Below are 21303 nucleotides of genomic sequence, written 5' to 3' on the forward strand. Positions count from 1 at the left end.
TTCATCACTTCAACCACTGCCCTTGGTAACAAAGTCCACATTCTCACCACTCTCTGGGTAAAGACGTTTCCTCTGAATTGCTAACTGGATTTCTTGGTAACAATCTTATCTTGATGGCCTCCAGCTACACTCTCCCACAGAAGGGGAAACATCCCCTGCATCCACTCCATTATTATCATTTTAAAGACTTCTATTAGTTCACCTTTCGAGTCATCTTATTCATGTATATCCAGATTTTCACTGTATTTAACCCCGTGCTGTACCTGTCCTGGGAGTGTTTGATGGGGACAGTGTAGAGGGAGCTTTACTCTGTATCTAACCCTGTGCTGTACCTGTCCTGGGAGTGTTTGATGGGGACAGTGTAGAGGGAGCTTTACTCTGTATCTAACCCCGTGCTGTACCTGTCCTGGGAGTGTTTGACGGGGACAGTGTAGATGGAGCTTTACTCTGTTTATAACCCCGTGCTGCACCTGTCCTGGGAGTGTTTGATGGGGACAGTGTAGAGAGAGCTTTACTCTGTATCTAACCCCATGCTGTACCTGCCCTGGGAGTGTTTGATGGGGACAGTGTAGAGAGAGCTTTACTCTGTATCTAACCCCGTGCTGTACCTGCCCTGGGAGTGTTTGATGGGGACAGTGTAGAGGGAGCTTTACTCTGTATCTAACCCCGTGCTGTACTTGTCCTGGGAGTGTTTGATGGGGACAGTGTAGAGTGAGCTTTACTCTGTATCTAACCCCGTGCTGTACCTGTCCTGGGAGTGTTTGATGGGGACAGTGTAGAGGGAGCTTTACTCTGTATCTAACCCCGTGCTGTACTTGTCCTGGGAGTGTTTGATGGGGACAGTGTAGAGGGAGCTTTACTCTGTATCTAACCCCGTGCTGTACCTGTCCTGGGAGTGTTTGATGGGGACAGTGTAGATGGAGCTTTACTCTGTTTATAACCCCGTGCTGCACCTGTCCTGGGAGTGTTTGATGGGGACAGTGTAGAGAGAGCTTTACTCTGTATCTAACCCCATGCTGTACCTGCCCTGGGAGTGTTTGATGGGGACAGTGTAGAGAGAGCTTTACTCTGTATCTAACCCCGTGCTGTACCTGCCCTGGGAGTGTTTGATGGGGACAGTGTAGAGGGAGCTTTACTCTGTATCTAACCCCGTGCTGTACTTGTCCTGGGAGTGTTTGATGGGGACGGTGTAGAGGGAGCTTTACTCTGTATCTAACCCCGTGCTGTACCTGTCCTGGGAGTGTTTGATGGGGACAGTGTAGAGGGAGCTTTACTCTGTATCTAACCCCGTGCTGTACCTGTCCTGGGAGTGTTTGGATCATTCTGAATTGTGATGAAGAATAATACTATCTCCCTTGTTGAGATTATTACAGGGTGCTGGAAGTTTTGCTGATTGTAACATTTGCACCTTTCTCAGATCAGCCTGTAGTCAGCCACTGACCCCACCATCAAACCCTTGCCTCAGCCCCGTCAACTCTCCTCTCAGCGATATCACCTTCGAGAAAGTTGATACTCCCGCCAACACTGATTGGTCAGATTTCCTGAATGCATCGGCGAATGGGAAGATGGAGAGCGAGTTTGCCCTGCTGACCCTCTCGGACCATGAGCAGCGAGAGCTGTACGAGGCAGCCCGGATCATTCAGACTGCATTCCGCAAATACAAGGTAAGGCCAGGGTCTCATCTCGTCCACTGATTCTACACTCACTCTCTCTCCCCCGACACCTCACACCCACTCACTCCCTCTCTCCCAATTCCTCACACCTACTCTCTCCTCCTCGACTCCTCACACTCACTCACTCCCTCTCTCCTGGCTCCTATCAAACTCTCTCTCCCTCTCCTAAATCCTCACACTCACTCACTCCCTCTCTCCCAATTCCTCACACCTACTCTCTCCTCCTAAATCCTCACACTCACTCACTCCCTCTCCCCACTCCTCACACCCACTCACTCCCTCTCTGCTGATTCCTCACACTCACTCTCTCCCGACTCTTTACTCACTCCCTCTCCCTCTCATCTGGTTCATCACACTCTCTCTCTCCCTCTCTTCTGACTCCTCACATTCACTCTCTCCCTCTCCCCCGACCCCTCACACTCACTCTCTCCTGATAACTCACACTTCCACTCCCTCTCCCCGACTCCTCACTCTCTCTCTCTCTCTCTCCCCCACCCCCACCCCTGGTCACTGATATTTTACAATCACTTTTCTCCCTTAATCACTAATCCTGCTGCCTTGCTCACACTCACCTCTGTTTCTGGGGATTATGAATCGGTTTCTCTGCCTGCTGTTTATTAATTGGTGCAGAATTTTAATTTGCAGAATACCTAATGATATAATGTGATCTGAAAGGTATGTATCTTCCCTCTTTAACTTGATATGAATGTGCTGGTGATTGGAGAAGTGCTCACTCTGTGTTCTCACTCTCGGCTGAGCGCTGACTGTGATCCTGAACAGGGTCAGGATTAGGTTTGGGTTCTGCACCTTCTGACAGGCAGCAGACAGTGAACTGACTCCTTCCTCCATGTCCCTCGGGTTCTTTGACATGTGGGTCAGTGATATGATTAGAAAATTGCTTTGCAGCAGCTGCAGGTAGTTCAGAGAGAGAGCGAGCGTTCAGAGAGAGAGCAAGTGTTCAGAGAGAGAGCGAGTGTTCAGAGAGAGAGCGAGCGTTCAGAGAGAGAGCGAGCGTTCAGAGAGAGAGCGAGCGTTCAGAGAGAGAGCGGGTGTTCAGAGAGAGAGCGAGCGTTCAGAGAGAGCGAGCGTTCAGAGAGAGAGCGAGCGTTCAGAGAGAGAGCGAGCGTTCAGAGAGAGCGAGCGTTCAGAGAAAGAGCGAGCGTTCAGAGATAGAGCGAGCGTTCAGAGAGAGCGGGCGTTCAGAGAGAGAGCGAGCGTTCAGAGAGAGAGCGAGCGTTCAGAGAGAGAGAGCGGGCGTTCAGAGAGAGAGCGGGCGTTCAGAGAGAGAGCGAGCGTTCAGAGAGAGAGCGAGCGTTCAGAGAGAGAGCGGGCGTTCAGAGAGAGAGCGGGCGTTCAGAGAGAGAGCGGGCGTTCAGAGAGAGAGCGAGCGTTCAGAGAGAGAGAGCGGGTGTTCAGAGAGACAGAGCGAGCGTTCAGAGAGAGCGAGCGAGCGTTCAGAGAGAGAGCGAGCGTTCAGAGAGAGAGCGAGCGTTCAGAGAGAGAGCGGGTGTTCAGAGAGAGAGCGGGCGTTCAGAGAGAGAGCGAGCGTTCAGAGAGAGAGCGTGCGTTCAGAGAGAGAGCGGGTGTTCAGAGAGAGAGCGGGCGTTCAGAGAGAGAGCGGGCGTTCAGAGAGAGAGCGGGTGTTCAGAGAGAGAGCGAGCGTTCAGAGAGAGAGCGGGTGTTCAGAGAGAGAGCGGGCGTTCAGAGAGAGAGCGAGCGTTCAGAGAGAGAGAGCGGGTGTTCAGAGAGACAGAGCGGGTGTTCAGAGAGACAGAGCGAGCGTTCAGAGAGAGCGAGCGAGCGTTCAGAGAGAGAGCGAGCGTTCAGAGAGAGAGCGAGCGTTCAGAGAGAGAGAGAGAGAGAGCGTTCAGAGAGAGCGAGCATTCAGTGATGGCACACTGACCTTGTAAATATCTATGGGCGCAGAAGGGTCCCAACAGTGTTTTCAAACTCTGAATTATCTGTCTCCAGATGTACATCACACTGAGCACAGGCCAGAGTGGCAACAACAGCACTTCTCAGTGGGACTGAACACCAACTCCGGGCACACCTGGGGGCTGGGACTGTATCCAGTCCAGCTGTATGCACATGGCTGTATGTCTAACCTGGGACCTTCCAGTCCAATGGAAAGATCATTGCCCTGAACCTCTCTGTAGATGTTACAAGTCCCATTGAGTCCAGCATGTTCTGGTTTTTATTTCAGATTTCCAGCATCTGCAGCACTTTGCTTTTGTCAGAGAGAAGGAATAGATACACACATTTTTACACAGCTTAAAAAAGTGAACCATTTTCTAACCATCAGCCTTTTCTTGTTGCACAGGGTCGGAGACTGAAGGAACAACAAGAGATTGCTGCAGCTGTAATCCAGCGCTGTTACAGGAAGTACAAACAGGTAGAGTGTGCTGAGACTCATGTGTTAGATCCAGTGTAGACGCTGCCTGTGCGTTACCGTGAGGCTGTGGTATTCATGTCACCGTCACTGTCAACCTGTAATGTTGGAAACGAAAGGCACCAGACACACACAACCATTTCATGGAGAATCCTCCACTCCTCCCTCCCTTTGGGGAGAGCCTTCCTGGTGACCCTGGTTTGTAATAAGCATTCTCGTGTAACGATACTTCCCCAGGAATTAGAAATAGCAGTGTAGACACTGACACTGCAGCTTTGAGTATTTTGCCTGCTGTCTCGTTCAGTGACCCTAAAGCTAAATTGGAGGTAATATAATCCAGGCTGTATATGCTGATAAACAGCTCCGTCGGCAGCGGGAGAGAGACTTGCTGCCTCTTTGGATTTCCTGACCCTTGCCCCAAAAACGTGAATACAGTTTCTTGTTTTCACTGTTTATTAATGTTCTGGAAATGCTTCACACACCAGGCTGTAGAATGCACCACATCATCTTTAATGGCCATTCCAAGCCCTGTCCTGCTGTCCCATGTCTGTTCCAGTTCTGTGCAGCTTTTATGTTTAATCCTGTACACTTGCTTGCCTTTAATGCAGAATGCTGGGCCACAGTGTATGTTTCCCAGTTCCGCTCTGATGTCTCCAGTTCCAAGTGACACTGTGGATCAGATTGTGCGAATCATCACAATGAGAAGTGACCCCCAGCACCTCTCACATCTACAGACTATCCCAAAGTTGCAGACAATTTATGCACAGCAAGCTCCCACAAACAGCATTCTCAGTTTTAGCAATATTAGTTGAAGGATAAATCCCTCCTCTTGGAAATGGTGCCCAAAGCAGCGCAGACTTGGTTGAACGTCTCACCCGAAAGGTGGCACTCCGACAGTGCGGCACTCCCTCAGTACTGACCCTCCGACAGTGCGGCACTCCCTCAGTACTGACCCTCCGACAGTGCGGCACTCCCTCAGTACTGACCCTCCGACAGTGCGGCACTCCCTCAGTACTGACCCTCCGACAGTGCGGCACTCCCTCAGTACTGACCCTCCGACAGTGCGGCACTCCCTCAGTACTGACCCTCCGACAGTGCGGCACTCCCTCAGTACTGACCCTCCGACAGTGCGGCACTCCCTCAGTACTGACCCTCCGACAGTGCGGCACTCCCTCAGTACTGACCCTCCGACAGTGCGGCACTCCCTCAGTACTGACCCTCCGACAGTGCGGCACTCCCTCAGTACTGACCCTCCGACAGTGCGGCACTCCCTCAGTACTGACCCTCCGACAGTGCGGCACTCCCTCAGTACTGACCCTCCGACAGTGCGGCACTCCCTCAGTACTGACCCTCCGACAGTGCGGCACTCTCTCAGTACTGACCCTCCGACAGTGCGGCACTCCCTCAGTACTGACCCTCCGACAGTGCGGCACTCCCTCAGTACTGACCCTCCTACAGTGCGGCACTCCCTCAGTACTGACCCTCCGACAGTGCGGCACTCCCTCAGTACTGACCCTCCGACAGTGCGGCACTCCCTCAGTACTGACCCTCCGACAGTGCGGCACTCCCTCAGTACTGACCCTCCGACAGTGCGGCACTCCCTCAGTACTGACCCTCCGACAGTGCGGCACTCTCTCAGTACTGACCCTCCGACAGTGCGGCACTCCCTCAGTACTGACCCTCCGACAGTGCGGCACTCCCTCAGTACTGACCCTCCGACAGTGCGGCACTCCCTCAGTACTGACCCTCCGACAGTGCGGCACTCCCTCAGTACTGACCCTCTGACAGTGCGGCACTCCCTCAGTACTGACCCTCCGACAGTGCGGCACTCCCTCAGCGCTCACCCCCCGACAGTGACACTGATCGCCCAGATCCCGATCTAATTCCAACCACATAATATTCCCAGTGAAGCGAATAACTGGGAGGAGTTCTCTGCCAATCGTTTAAATGATGACAACTTGTCCATTAAGCTGCGTCACCGCTCTGAGTCACATTTTAACGATAAGGCAGAGTGATGGCAGAGGAGAAGAGAACAGGAAACAATTCCTCCACTCCCGATCCCGCCATCTGATGGGACATGTTGGCATTGTGCTCAAAGAGCTGGAGCTGGAGAGTCAGTCTGTTCAGTTATATGAAAACCTCTGGCAGAAACTCGCAACCCGAAGTGGACATCATCCTCGAATCAAGGGGCAGCCCACGGCATAACACATCGACTGAATAGGGTCACCGGAAAGTAAAGGGGCAGAATACTCAAATCAGACGGGATTAATGGGCTTGTGAAAGGAGAACAAGGGCTTGTGGGGAGCGGGGAGATACATTGTGACCTGGTAGAGCTGCCCTGTGCTTTCTGTGGTGGGGCTGTTCTTCATGACTCTCACTAACGCTGCTCTCTTCATTTCACTAGCTGACATGGATAGCACTGAAGGTAAAATAACGTTCAAGGTTCACAACTTCTGTTTGCTATTTTAACTGTTTGCCTGAACTCTGTATCGCCACCCCCACCCCTCCAATGGTCCTCAGCACCTTGAGTCTCTGCAAATTCGTATTAGCCTATTTGTGAAAATCTCTGCTTGAAATTTCTCTCCGATTGTGAAAGGTATTTAACACCCTCTGTTCGATGGTGTGACAATCGGGAAATGTTACTTTGCAAAAACTGTGTTTCCCCTTCAATTCTGAAAGATGCACCGAGGGTTAATCCCTTCCAGGCTACACTGAATATTGACCATTGATCTTGTTACATTAACTTGTTTCCAGTCAGCAAAAGCCTTCACACAGGCGTCTCCAAAGCAAGTGGTGCAAACAAAGCAGGAGCGAAAATCAGGGCAAAGAGAATGTTTCATAAAAGAGGGAAAAGGTTCAACTGGGAAGTTAAACTGAGAGTGCGGAGTCTTCCCCGATTGGGACTGTCTGAGAGTGCGGAGTCTCCTCCGATTGGGACTGTCTGAGAGTGCGGTGTCTCCCCGGATTGGGACTGTCTGAGAGTGCGGAGTCTCCCCCGATTGGGACTGTCTGAGAGTGCGGTGTCTCCCCGATTGGGACTGTCTGTGAGTGCGGAGTCTCCCCCCGATTGGGACTGTCTGAGAGTGCGGTGTCTCCCCGATTGGGACTGTCTGAGAGTGCGGAGTCTCCCCCCGATTGGGACTGTCTGAGAGTGCGGAGTCTCCCCCGATTGGGACTGTCTGAGAGTGCGGTGTCTCCCCCGATTGGGACTGTCTGAGAGTGCAGTGTCTCCCCGATTGGGACTGTCTGAGAGTGCGGTGTCTCCCCGATTGGGACTGTCTGAGAGTGCGGTGTCTCCCCCGATTGGGACTGTCTGAGAGTGCGGTGTCTCCCCCGATTGGGACTGTCTGAGAGTGCGGTGTCCCCCCGATTAGGACTGTCTGAGAGTGCGGTGTCTCCCCCGATTGGGACTGTCTGAGAGTGCGGTGTCTCCCCTGATTGGGACTGTCTGAGAGTGCGGTGTCCCCCCGATTGGGACTGTCTGAGAGTGCGGTGTCTCCCCGGATTGGGACTGTCTGAGAGTGCGGAGTCTCCCGGATTGGGACTGTCTGAGAGTGCGGAGTCTCCCCCCGATTGGGACTGTCTGAGAGTGCGGTGTCTCCCCCGATTGGGACTGTCTGAGAGTGCGGTGTCTCCCCCGATTGGGACTGTCTGAGAGTGCGGTGTCCCCCCGATTAGGACTGTCTGAGAGTGCGGTGTCTCCCCCGATTGGGACTGTCTGAGAGTGCGGTGTCTCCCCTGATTGGGACTGTCTGAGAGTGCGGTGTCCCCCCGATTGGGACTGTCTGAGAGTGCGGTGTCTCCCCCGATTGGGACTGTCTGAGAGTGCGGTGTCTCCCCCGATTGGGACTGTCTGAGAGTGTGATGTTTCTCTGGTCCTGTAGCAGTGACTGTGCTGTAGTTTATTGTGTTGGGTTGTGTTGAACAGAGTGTTGCTGTTGGCTTATACAGATACTTTGTGTGTTGAGCCACAATGTTTAAGAGCCAGGATCATATCGGACTATTTATCCATGCTGTGGAAGGAGAGCGGTTTATTAAGCAGCGTTCACCAGGCTTGAAACATTATAGCATAAATCGAGCAGGTGACAGTGTTGGGTAATTTGTAGAGTGCAGTGTCATTCTCTATCTGCCCAGTCCAGTACAATCTAATGGCCCCATATTCTTGACGAATTCCTGCTTTGTTTTAGACAAGGTGACACGGTGACACTAGTTCCGTGAGATAATGTAGAAGGAGCTGAATCCTAATCCTGAGGCCAATCCCTAACCCTCTTCCTTCTGCTCTCCTCTCACTATCTCTCCACACAGTACGCACTTTACAAGAAGATGACTCAGGCTGCCATTCTGATCCAGAGCAAGTTCCGCAGTTACTATGAGCAGAAGAGGTTCCAGCAGAGCAGGCGTGCAGCTGTTCTGATCCAGCAGTATTACCGCAGCTACAAGGAGTATGAGAAACTCAAACAGGGTCACCGTGGGAGTGGCGCCTTGCAACAGAAACTCAAGTAGGTGCTGAGAATATAACTCTGCTCTCACAGATCCCTGTCACCATCTCTCCCACACAACCTGAAACCGTTTATAAATCACTGGAGTATTGTGTCCAATTCTCCAGATGCTGGCATAGTGGTATTGTCGCTGGGCTAGTAACGCAGAGAGCCAGGGTACTGCTCTGGGGAGCCAGGGTACTGCTCTGGGGAGCCAGGGTACTGCTCTGGGGAGCCAGGGTACTGCTCTGCGGAGCCAGGGTACTGCTCTGGGGAGCCAGGGTACTGCTCTGGGGAGCCAGGGTACTGCTCTGGGGAGCCAGGGTACTGCTCTGGGGAGCCAGGGTACTGCTCTGCGGAGCCAGGGTACTGCTCTGGGGAGCCAGGGTACTGCTCTGGGGAGCCAGGGTACTGCTCTGGGGAGCCAGGGTACTGCTCTGGGGAGCCAGGGTACTGCTCTGGGGACCCAGGGTACTGCTCTGGGGACCCAGGGTACTGCTCTGGGGAGCCAGGGTAATGCTCTGGGGAGCCAGGGTACTGCTCTGGGGAGCCAGGGTACTGCTCTGGGGACCCAGGGTACTGCTCTGGGGACCCAGGGTACTGCTCTGCGGAGCCAGGGTACTGCTCTGGGGAGCCAGGGTACTGCTCTGGGGAGCCAGGGTAATGCTCTGGGGACCCAGGGTACTGCTCTGGGGAGCCAGGGTACTGCTCTGGGGACCCAGGGTACTGCTCTGGGGACCCAGGGTACTGCTCTGGGGACCCAGGGTACTGCTCTGGGGAGCCAGGGTACTGCTCTGGGGACCCAGGGTACTGCTCTGGGGACCCAGGGTACTGCTCTGGGGACCCAGGGTACTGCTCTGGGGACCCAGGGTACTGCTCTGGGGAGCCAGGGTACTGCTCTGGGGACCCAGGGTACTGCTCTAGGGACCCAGGGTACTGCTCTGGGGAGCCAGGGTAATGCTCTGGGGAGCCAGGGTACTGCTCTGGGGAGCCAGGGTACTGCTCTGGGGACCCAGGGTACTGCTCTGGGGACCCAGGGTACTGCTCTGGGGAGCCAGGGTACTGCTCTGGGGAGCCAGGGTACTGCTCTGGGGAGCCAGGGTACTGCTCTGGGGACCCAGGGTACTGCTCTGGGGTCCCAGGCTCGAATCCCATCACAGCAGATGGTGGAATTTGAATTCAATAAAAGTCTGGAATTAAAAGTTTGATGATGACGATGCAACCATGGTCAATTGTTGTAAAAACCCATCTGGTGGGGGAGATCTGGTGGTGCAGTGGGTAACATCCCTACCTCTGGACCAGGAGCTCCAGGTTCAAGTCCCCCTTCAGGACTAGATGCCATGGAAGGTGTGTTCATAATGTAGCCAAGCAGCTCGATTATGAGCCTGTCAATCCTTCCAAGACGCCTGATGGAAGGTGGTAAGAGTGGGAGAGTGTCCTGGCCGTCTGTATAGCAGAAGGCATAATCATGGATCAGTCCGATGGAAGTCAGTGATCACCAACACCCTCCTAAGGGCCAAGGAGGAGGAGGTCACAGTCACAAAGGATGTTGGGCAGTTCTATGCTGCAGGTTGGTTGACAAACATCTTAGAATGGAAAGATACTTGAAGTAATGCCCTTTAGGGAAGGAAATCTGCCGTCCTTACCTGCTCTGACTCCAAACACACAGCAATGTGGTTGACTATTAACTACCCTCTGAAATGCCCGAGCAAGTCACTCAGTTTCCTATGAATGAATTTTTTAAAAATCTGGGCTCCGCACTTTCTCCACCTTGGGGAGGGTGCGGAGGGAGATTTACTATAAGGTTCCCAGGGATGAGGGAGTTCAGTTCATGTGGAGAGGCTGGAGAAGCCGGGATTGTTCTCCTCAGAGCAGAGAAGGTTAAGGGGGAGATTGAATTGAGGCGTTCAAAATCCTGAGGAGTTTGGATAGAGTCAATGAGGAGAAACTGTTTCCAGCGGCAGGAGGGTCGGTAACCAGAGGGACACAGATTGAAGAGAATCGGGAAAAGGACCAGAGGGGGAGATGAGGAGAAGGTTTTTTTTACACAGCGAGTTGTTGTGATCTGGAAGGCGCTGCCTGAAAGGGCGGCGGAAGCAGATTCAATAGGAACTTTCAACAGGGAATTGGACAAATAGTTGAAAAGGACAAATTCACGTGACTGTGGGGAAAGAGCGGGAATGAGATTAAACGAATGGGATAACTCTTTCAAAGAGGCTAGTGCGGGCATGATGGGCTGAATAGCCTCCTGTGCTGAATCTCACTAGGGAATAGTCGCCAACCCCCTTTCCCTCCAAATGTTTCTTCTCTCTCTATTTCCCACCTCCTCTCTTCCCCCACCCGGTCTCATCCCCCCCACCCCGTCTCATCCCCCCCACCCCGTCTCATCCCCCCCACCCCGTCTCATCCCCCCCACCCCGTCGCATCCCCCCCACCCCGTCTCATCCCCCCCACCCCGTCTCATCCCCCCCACCCCGTCTCATCCCCCCCACCCCGTCGCATCCCCCCCACCCCGTCTCATCCCCCCCACCCCGTCTCATTCCCCCCACCCTGTCTCGTTCCCCCTACCCCCTTCCTCTCCCCCCTCACTACGTCTCCACCACCCTCCACCTCCCCCTATTTCTCCTCTCTCCCTCCCTCCCCCCTCCCCCCCTCCCCTTCATGTCTCTCTCCTTCCCCGCCCCCTCCCCTCCCTCTCCACCTACCCCACCCTCTCTACTTCCCCCTCCCCATCCCCTTCCCTCTCCATCTCTCTCCCTCCCCATCTCTCTCCCCACCTCTTAAACATCCCCACCCCCTCTCCCTCTCTCTCCCCCCCAATATTCCTGCCCTCTCCCCCCTCTCTCTCTCCCCACTCTCTCTTCCCCCCTCTCTCTTCCCCCCTCTCTCTCTCTCCCCCCTCTCTCTTCCCCCCTCTCTCTTCCCCCCTCTCTCTTCCCCCCTCTCTGTCCCCCTTCTCTCTGTCCCCCTTCTCTCTGTCCCCTTTCTCTCTCTTCCCTCTCTCTTCTCCCCTCTCTCTTCCCCCCTCTCTCTCTCCCCCTCTCTCTCCCCCTCTCTCTTCTCCCTCTCTGTCCCCCTTCTCTCTGTCCCCCTTCTCTCTCTTCCCTCTCTCTTCTCCCCTCTCTCCCCCCGCTCTCCTTCCTCTCTCTGCCCCCGCTCTGCTCTCTCTGCCCTTGCTCTCCTCTCTCTGCCCCTGCTCTCCTCCCTCTCTCTGCCCCGCTCTCCTCCCTCTCTCTGCCCCGCTCTCCTCCCTCTCTCTGCCCCGCTCTCCTCCCTCTCTCTGCCCCGCTCTCCTCCCTCTCTCTGTCCCGCCTTCCTCCCTCTCTCTGCCCCGTTCTCCTCCCTCTCTCTGCCCCGTTCTCCTCCCTCTCTCTGCCCCGCTTTCCTCCCTCTCTCTGCCCCGTTCTCCTCCCTCTCTCTGCCCCGCTTTCCTCCGTCTCTCTGCCCCGTTCTCCTACCTCTCTCTGCCCCGTTCTCCTCCCTCTCTCTGCCCCGCTCTCCTCCCTCTCTCTGCCCCGCTCTCCTCCCTCTCTCTGCCCCGTTCTCCTCCCTCTCTCTGCCCCGCTCTCCTCTCTCTCTCTGCCCCGCTCTCCTCCCTCTCTCTGCCCCGCTCTCCTCCCTCTCTCTGCCCCGCTCTCCTCCCTCTCTCTGCCCCGCTTTCCTCCCTCTCTCTGCCCCGTTCTCCTACCTCTCTCTGCCCCGCTTTCCTCCCTCTCTCTGCCCCGTTCTCCTCCCTCTCTCTGCCCCGCTCTCCTCCCTCTCTCTGCCCCGCTTTCCTCCCTCTCTCTGCCCCGTTCTCCTACCTCTCTCTGCCCCGCTTTCCTCCCTCTCTCTGCCCCGTTCTCCTCCCTCTCTCTGCCCCGCTCTCCTCTCTCTCTCTTTCCCGCTCTCCTCCCTCTCTCTGCCCTGCTCTCCTCCCTCTCTCTGCCCCGCTTTCCTCCCTCTCTCTGCCCCATTCTCCTCCCTCTCTCTGTCCCGCTCTCCTCCCTCTCTCTGCCCCGCTTTCCTCCCTCTCTCTGCCCCGTTCTTCTCCCTCTCTCTGCCCCGCTCTCCTCCCTCTCTCTGCTCCGCTCTCCTCTCTCTCTGCCCTGCTCTCCTCTCTCTCTCTGGCCCGCTCTCCTCTCTCTCTCTGGCCCGCTCTCCTCCCTCTCTCTGCCCCGCTCTCCTCTCTCTCTGCCCCGCTCTCCTCTCTCTCTCTGGCCCGCTCTCCTCTCTCTCTCTGCCCCGCTGTCCTCTCTCTCTCTGGCCCGCTCTCCTCTCTCTCTCTGCCCTGCTCTCCTCTCTCTCTCTTCCCCGCTCCCCTCGCTTTTCAACTCCTCCCCCCCTTACACTCCTACCGGTTATTTTATGGGGGACGTGTATGGGAAGGGGAATAATGTGAAACGTGTGCCTCGAGTAAATGCTGAATGGAATCTTCCTGTTCTTGCTACAGAGCCACATTCCTAACCAAGAGACAAGACCAGGCTGCTCGCAAGATCATGAGGTTCCTGAGACGCTGCCGACACAGGTACAGACTCAGGGATCTTCCTGGATTCCTGCACAACCGACCTGGGAGTGAATGACTCCGTGGCTCAGTCAGTGGGGAATCTTTGACAAGAATCTTCATTTGTTTAATAAGTTCTGGTTGTCTTTCAGGATGAAGGAGCTGAAACAATCTCAGGAGCTGGAGGGAGTGCAGAAACGCGGCCTGACAACTTAAACCCCAACCGCGACTTACAGACTCGTGGGAAAAAGCTTTGTAAATGAAGATGGGACCTGCCCTGGGAGGAGAAGGGGTTTCAGCGAATGACTCTACTGTCGGGGAGGAAGCGAAACCTTGCCTTCATCATTCCCATCAGTTCAAAACTTTCAGATAACAAAATGTTCTTATTTCCTTGCACTTTGAGTCTTTGAGACTAACAGGAGAAATTTACCAAGGTTTTGCTTTGTCTTATTACAGAGGGAAAGGGCGATCATTTCACTCTCAACCCTCAGGCTTTGTTATCTCAACTTGTGCAGGAGGTGGAGAAGTGATTAAGCAGCGGATAGACTGGGGACTGACTAGTTCCAGCACCAAGGAACTTAGAGACAGAGAAGGAATTATGTGGTTGGTGATGATTGAAGATTAATTTAACAGAGGGGGGAGGATTGAAGATTAATTTAGCAGGGCCCCTTCCCTCCCCAGCCCCACTCTATCCCCCCTCTCTTTCCCCCAGCCCCACTCACTCTCCTTCCCCCCTCTCCCCTTCCCCCCTCTCCCTTTCCCCCCCCTCCCCTTCCCCCCTCTCCCCTTCCCCCCTCTCCCTTGCCCCTCCCGCTATCCCCCCCACTCTCTATCTCCCCTGCCCCCCCACACTGCTCTCTTTGGATCCCCACTTTCTTCACCCCGCACCTCCCTGGTTTTCTTCTCCCCCACCACCCACCCCCACTCTTCCCGGCTCTCTCTTCCCCCGCTTCTCCCCACCCCCTCTCTCCCCACCCCCGCTTCTTTCCCCCTTGCTCTCTTCTCCCTCCCATCCTCTCGCCCCCCCCTCCCATCTTCTCGCCCCCCCCTCCCATCTTCTCGCCCCCCCTCCCATCCTCTCTTCCCCCCCTCCCGTCCTCTCTTCCCCCCCTCCCATCCTCTCTTCCCCCCTCCCGTCCTCTCTTCCCCCCTTCCCATCCTGTCTTCCCTCTCCTGCTCCCTTTGCCCCCCCCAGTTCCTTTCCCCACCCACTCATGTTGGATCCTGCTCTCTTTTGCTCCATCCTTCCCTACTTTCTCTTTACCCTGTCCTTCCGCCTCTTCCTCCCCCCTGGCCCCTCCCTTGTCTGTATCTTTCTGCCTCTCCCTCTCTCTATTCTTCCCCTTGTGTAACAGACAGACGGGCCCAAACATTGGGAATTAAATCTCTCTGTAAGAATCATTCACCTGATTAACAAAGGGACTCGGCACAAACAAGGACTGGGCGGTGAAATGATGTGTTTCTGCCTGTACATTGATCCATTATCATTCTTATCCAGTTCCCTCTCTCTCCATCTTCCCCTCTCTATCTCTCTCTGCATCTCTCTCACTGTATCTCTTGGTCCCCCTCTCTTTCTCACCCTCTCGCCCCCTCCAACTCTCTCTCTCTCTGTCTCTCTCTCCCTCTGTCTGAGTCTCTCATTGTCTCTTTCACATTCCCTTTCTCTCACCTCTCTCTCTCTCACACCTTCTCACTCCCCTCCCTCTTTCTTCCCCCACCCCCCACCTCACCCCTCTCTCTTGCTCCCACCCCTCTCATCTCCCCCACTTTCTCTCAGCCCCCTCTCCTCTCTCTCGGTTCCCCCTTCACCTTTCTTGCCTCTGCCCCTCTCAGTCTCCCCCATCCCACCTCTCTCTCTCTCTGTCCTCCCCTTTGTGTGTGTGTCTGCCCTGTTTGAGTTCCTTTAGCATTGTTATTTGAGCACCCTGAGCCTACATTGAGTGAGGTGTGTGTTCTGGGGGATGTGCTCAGCTTTGATCAATCCTGAGACACAGTGATACTGCCTCCCCAGACTCCTCACTCTGCACACTCCCCTCAGTTTATCCATACTGTGTATAATTGATGACAAACCACATTGTAGAGACAGTGTAACTTAAAACAAGATGTATAAAGTCTTAGAATATGCAGCGAAGACTGTAAATACTGTACATAAAGTTGATATATTCAATATGGACTGTGCTTGCTTGGTGTTTAAAGGAGCTTTCGCTGCTGGTTGGTTCTTTGGGGTATGGAACAGCTTCTCACCATTTATATCATTGCACGATTTTCTTATATGAATTTGTATGAAGGTTAACTTGTATAAACGTGACACTACATCAGGATGGACCGAGGATGAGGGTGTTGGATGCACATGGAGTCAGTAGAGAGGTGACTAGGGAGCCCTTCGGATCATTGGGTAGATTCAGTGCTGTGTCTCGAATGGAAGCCCAATATCTCTACCTGACGCACGGGTACCAGATCAGGTATAGTCCAGCTGCCCACGTTTTTCCTGAAAAACTAAGGAACCAAAATAGGTTCCTGAAACCCACAGTGCAAAATGCAACTTTTGACACGGTTGACTGCACACTTCCACAGTTTTCAGCTACAGATCGATCAGTCCAACCAGCTGAGGACTCGTGGAGCAGTGTGCAGTGAGGTGATGAGTGTACTGTACACAGCACGTTCCCATTCTCACCCGCTCAGTCCTGCAAGTACAAGATCTCTCCAAACTGTAACAGGCATTACGTGAGCCAGTGAGATCCATGCCATGACAGTGTCTGTCTCTCTCTGTTGATTTGAGCTCATGTTTTATTGCTGTTACCTCCAGGTTGGACCTGCTTATGTGACTCATTGGACTGTATCAGATGCAGAGTGGAGACTGGGGAATGCCAAGTGTAGACAGTCAGTACGTGAGTGGGATGTTTGTAATGTGGGAAGGCGTTACCCCAGGGAGGGCAGGCTGCAGGTCAGGTCTAGGCAAGTACACGCATATATACTGTTTTAACCTGCCTCTGAAAATATTCAACATTTCACATTGGAGTCGGGGCTAGTATAACAGAACAGTCACAGGGCAAGTCAAACAAGCTCATTACTGATGGAAATGTAAATATTGTGCAGGATTTAATTTTGTTGTCCCATGACCAGCTGGGTAGTATCTTCTGTGTCTTGCCAAGAGAGGGTGATCGCGGCGCACTGTACATGTCACACTCCATTCATGGACAAGCCACGTTAAATCACCTGAGGCTATAATCAAATAGGCCCCTTCAGGAGGTGGCAGGTTAAGGGCTCCCTGGCTCCATGTTTAATTGATCTTCACCTGACTTGGGTATTTTCCTGAATCACATTCAATGCTTCTATTTTTGCACTGAACAGGATTGAATGTGAAGCTGAACGGGATTGAATGTGAAGCTGAACAGGATTGAATGTGACACTGAACAGGATTGAATGTGAAGCTGAACAGGATTGAATGTGACACTGAACAGGATTGAATGTGAAACTGAACAGGATTGAATGTGAAGCTGAACAGGATTGAATGTGACACTGAACAGGATTGAATGTGAAACTGAACAGGATTGAATGTGAAACTGAACAGGATTGAATGTGAAACTGAACAGGATTGAATGTGAAGCTGAACAGGATTGAATGTGTGACTGAACAGGATTGAATGTGAAACTGAACAGGATTGAATGTGTAACTGAACAGGATTGAATGTGAAACTCAACAGGATGGAATGTGAAACTGAACAGGATTGAATGTGAAACTGAACAGGATTGTGAAACTGAACAGGATTGAATGTGAAACTGAACAGGATTGAATGTGAAGCTGAACAGGATTGAATGTGAAACTGAACGGGATTGCATGTGAAACTGAAGAGGATTGAATGTGAAGCTGAACGGGATTGAATGTGAAGCTGAACAGGATTGAATGTGCAACTGAACAGGATTGAATGTGACACTGAACAGAATTGAATGTGAAACTGAACAGGATTGAATGTGACACTGAACAGGATTGAATGTGTAACTGAACAGGATTGAAGTGAAACTGAACAGGATTGAATGTGACGCTGAACAGGATTGAATGTGAAACTGAACAGGATTGAATGTGAAACTGAACGGGATTGAATGTGTAACTGAACAGGATTGAATGTGAAGCTGAACAGGATTGAATGTGACGCTGAACAGGATTGAATGTGAAACTGAACATGATTGAATATGAAACTGAACAGGATTGAATGTGACACTGAATAGGGTTGAATGTGAAACTGAACAGTATTGAATGTGATGCTGAACAGAATTGAATGTGAAACTGAACAGGATTGAATGTGAAACTGAACAGGATTGAATGTGTAACTGAACAGGATTGAATATGAAACTGAACAGGATTGAATGTGACACTGAACAGGGTTGAATGTGAAGCTGAACAGGATTGAATGTGACACCGAACAGGATTGAATGTGACACTGAACAGGATTGAATGTGACACTGAACAGGATTGAACGTGAAACTGAACAGGATTGAACGTGACACTGAACAGTATTGAATGTGACGCTGAACAGGATTGAATGTGAAGCTGAAGAGGATTGTATGTGAAGTTGAACAGGATTGAATGTGAAGCTGAAGAGGATTGTATGTAAAGTTGAACAGGATTGAATGTGATGCTGAACAGGATTAATTGTATGCGACATTGATTATGTTTTTCAGACTCTGATATCTCACAAAAATATAGGATTGTTTATGTACATGAATACAGCTTTCAACCTGAATGATCATTACATGTTGGTTGTGATGCACTACTGATCAATTTGTTTAAATGTTTGCTAATTTAAACTTCATAAAATATGATTAATTTCTGTTTTCTGTCTCACATTTTTGACTAGAAAGGGGATGATTAGGCTGTGAGAAAACATCTCCATAACTGCTGGGATTGTAGATTCTGGGTCATCTTAATATGCAGGAGGTCAGGACATCAATCCCTCTCCTGTTTCATTATCTCTGTAAGGAGTAACTGTTATGAGGTGCTGGGAGTTTTACTCTGTATCTAACCCCGTGCTGTACCTGTCCTGCGAGTGTTTGTTGGGGACGGTGTAGAGGGAGCTTTACTCTGTATCTAACCCCGTGCTGTACCTGTCCTGGGAGTGTTTGATGGGGACGGTGTAGAGGGAGCTTTACTCTGTATCTAACCCCGTGCTGTACCTGTCCTGGGAGTGTTTGGTGGGGACAGTGTAGAGGGAGCTTTACTCTGTATCTAACCCCGTGCTGTACCTGTCCTGGGAGTGTTTGATGGGGACATTGTAGAGGGAGCTTTACTCTGTATCTAAACCCCATGCTGTACCTGTCCTGGGAGTGTTTGATGGGGACAGTGTAGAGGGAGCTTTACTCTGTATCTAACCCCGTGCTGTACCTGTCCTGGGAGTGTTTGATGGCGACAGTGTAGCGGGAGCTTTATTCTGTATCTAACCCCGTGCTGTACCTGTCCTGGGAGTGTTTGATAGCGACAGTGTAGAGGGAGCTTTACTCTGTATCTAACCCCGTGCTGTACCTGTCCTGGGAGTGTTTGATGGGGACGGTGTAGAGGGAGCTTTACTCTGTATCTAACCCCGTGCTGTACCTGTCCTGGGAGTGTTTGATGGGGACGGTGTAGAGGGAGCTTTACTCTGTATCTAACCCCGTGCTGTACCTGTACTGGGAGTGTTTGATGGGGACGGTGTAGAGGGAGCTTTACTCTGTATCTAACCCCGTGCTGTACCTGTCCTGGGAGTGTTTGATGGTGACAGTGTAGAGGAAGCTTTACTCTGTATCTAACCCCGTGCTGTACCTGTCCTGGGAGTGTTTGATGGGGACGGTGTAGAGGGAGCTTTACTCTGTATCTAACCCCGTGCTGTACCTGTCCTGGGAGTGTTTGATGGTGACAGTGTAGAGGAAGCTTTACTCTGTATCTAACCCCGTGCTGTACCTGTCCTGGGAGTGTTTGATGGGACAGTAATGTTTTGAATACCTTAGAGATTGTAAGGCTGGAGGAGGAGAAAGAGATTGGAAGAGATGTTGCTGTGTATTGTTCCGAGCTTCTCCTCCCAGCCTGGAATTCAGCCAGATATCAGCCTGAACAGCCGCCCTCTCCAGAATTACCTGGAAAAACTCTGCAGGTCTGGCAGCATCGGTGGAGAAGAAAAGAGTTGACGTTTCGAGTCCAACATGACCCTTCAACAGAACTGAAGTAGAGTTAGGAGAGAGGTGAAATATAAGCTGGTTTAAGGTGGGGGGCGGGGGGAGAGAGAAGTTGAGGGTGGGGTGGTTGTAGGGATAAGCAAGCAGTGATAGGAGCAGATAATCAAAAGATGTCACAGACAAAAGGATCAAAGAGGTGTTGAAGGTGGTGATATTATCTAAGAAAAGTGCTAATTAATGGATGGCAGGATACTCAAGGTACAGCTCTAGTGGGGGTGGGGTGGAAAGACTGACAAGGTATTAGTTGTAGATTTAAAAAGAATGGAAATAGGTGGGAAAAGAAGAATCTATATAAATTATTGAAAAAAAAACAAAAGGGAGGGGCAAGAAACGGGGTGGGGATGGGGGGAGGGGGAGTTTAAGATCTAAAGTTGTTAAATTCAATATTCAGCCCGGAAGACTGTAAAGTGCCTAGTCGGAAGATGAGGTGCTGTTCCTCCAGTTTGCGTTGGGCTTCACTGGAACACTGCAGCAAGCCAAGGACAGACATGTGGGCAAGAGAGCAGGGTGGAGTGTTAAAATGGCAAGCGACAGGGAGGTTTGGGTCTTTCTTGTGGATAGACTGCAGGTGTTCTGCAAAGCGGTCGCCCAGTTTGCCTTTGGTCTCTCCAATGTAGAGGAGACCGCATTGGGAGCAACGAATGCAGTAGACCAAGTTAGGGGAAATGCAAGTGAAATGCTGCTTCACTTGAAAGGAGTGTTTGGGCCCTTGGACGGTGAGGAGAGAGGAAGTGAAGGGGCAGGTGTTGCATCTTCTGCGTGGGCATGGGGAGGTGCCATAGGTGGGGTTGAGGAGTAGGGAGTGATGGAGGAGTGGACCAGGGTGTCCCGGAGGGAACGATCCCTACGGAATGCTGCCAGGGGGGGTGAAGGGAAGATGTGTTTGGTGGTGGCATCATGCTGGAGTTGGCGGAGGATGATCCTTTGAATGCGGAGGCTGGTGGGATGATAAGTGAGGACAAGGGGGACACTATCATGTTTCTGGACCCCTCCCTCTGGATTCTTACCTTCTCTTGATCTTTTCATTGAGAACTGTCGGCGTGACATTAGCCGTCTCAATTTCTCTGCTCCTCTCACCCATTCTAATCTGTCTCTCTCTGAACTTACTGCACTCCGTTCTCTCGGGTCCAACCCCAACATTGTCATCAAACCCTGACAAGGGTGGTGCTGTTGTTGTCTGGCGCACTGACCTCTACCTCGCGGAGGCTGAGCGTCAACTCGCAAACACTTCCTCCTACCTCTCCCTGGATCATGACCCCACCACAGAACATCAAGCCATTGTTTCCAGGACTGTCACTGACCTCACCTCCTCTGGAGATCTTCCTTCCACAGCTTCCAACCTGATAGTCACCCAACCTCGGACGGCCCGCTTCTACCTCCTACCCAAAATCCACAAACAGAACTGTCCTGGCAGACCGATCGTCTCAGCCTGTTCCTGCCCCACGGAACTCATTTCTCGTTATCTTGACTCCCTCCTCTCTCCCCTTGTCCAGTCCCTTCCCACCTACATCCGCGATTCCTCTGACACCTTACGTCACATCAACAATTTCCAGTTCCCTGGCCCCAACCGCTTCCTCTACACCATGGATGTCCAATCCCTCTACACCTCCATCCCCCACCAGGATGGTCTGAGGGCCCTTAGCTTCTTCCTTGAACAGAGGCCCGAACAATCCCCATCCACCACTACTCTCCTCCGTCTGGCTGAACTTGTTCTCACACTGAACAATTTCTCCTTTAACTCCTCTCACTTCCTCCAAATAAAAGGTGTGGCTATGGGTACCCGCATGGGCCCCAGTTATGCCTGTCTCTTTATGGGGTATGTGGAACATTCCTTGTTCCAGTCCTACTCCGGCCCCCTCCCACAACTCTTTCTCCGGTACATCAATGATTACTTTGGTGCTGCTTCATGCTCTCGTCGGGACCTGGAAAAATTGATTAATTTTGCTTCCAATTTCCACCCCTCCATCATTTTCACATGGTCCATCTCTGACACTTCTCTTCCCTTCCTTGACCTCTCTGTCTCAATTTCTGATGATAGACTGTCCACCAATATCCATTACAAGCCTACCGACTCCCA

General features: G+C 52.3%; 1 protein-coding gene across 2 annotated transcripts in view; it reads left to right on the forward strand.

Moving 5' to 3' along the window:
- LOC144675561 (calmodulin-binding transcription activator 2-like) overlaps positions 1-13721 on the forward strand; it is a 47648-nt gene extending 33927 nt beyond the window's left edge. For both annotated transcript variants that reach the window (XM_078536236.1, XM_078536235.1), the window contains 5 exons: positions 1418-1664; positions 3994-4065; positions 8368-8561; positions 12973-13047; positions 13176-13721. In XM_078536236.1, the coding sequence (XP_078392362.1) occupies positions 1418-1664; positions 3994-4065; positions 8368-8561; positions 12973-13047; positions 13176-13239 (652 nt within the window). In that variant the 3' untranslated portion in view covers positions 13240-13721. The remainder of the gene's footprint in view (positions 1-1417; positions 1665-3993; positions 4066-8367; positions 8562-12972; positions 13048-13175) is intronic.
- The last annotated feature ends 7582 nt before the right edge of the window (positions 13722-21303 follow it).

This window comes from Cetorhinus maximus, unplaced genomic scaffold, assembly GCF_964194155.1.
Source record: "Cetorhinus maximus unplaced genomic scaffold, sCetMax3.hap1.1 HAP1_SCAFFOLD_1011, whole genome shotgun sequence".
NCBI classification, from domain to species: domain Eukaryota; kingdom Metazoa; phylum Chordata; class Chondrichthyes; order Lamniformes; family Cetorhinidae; genus Cetorhinus; species Cetorhinus maximus.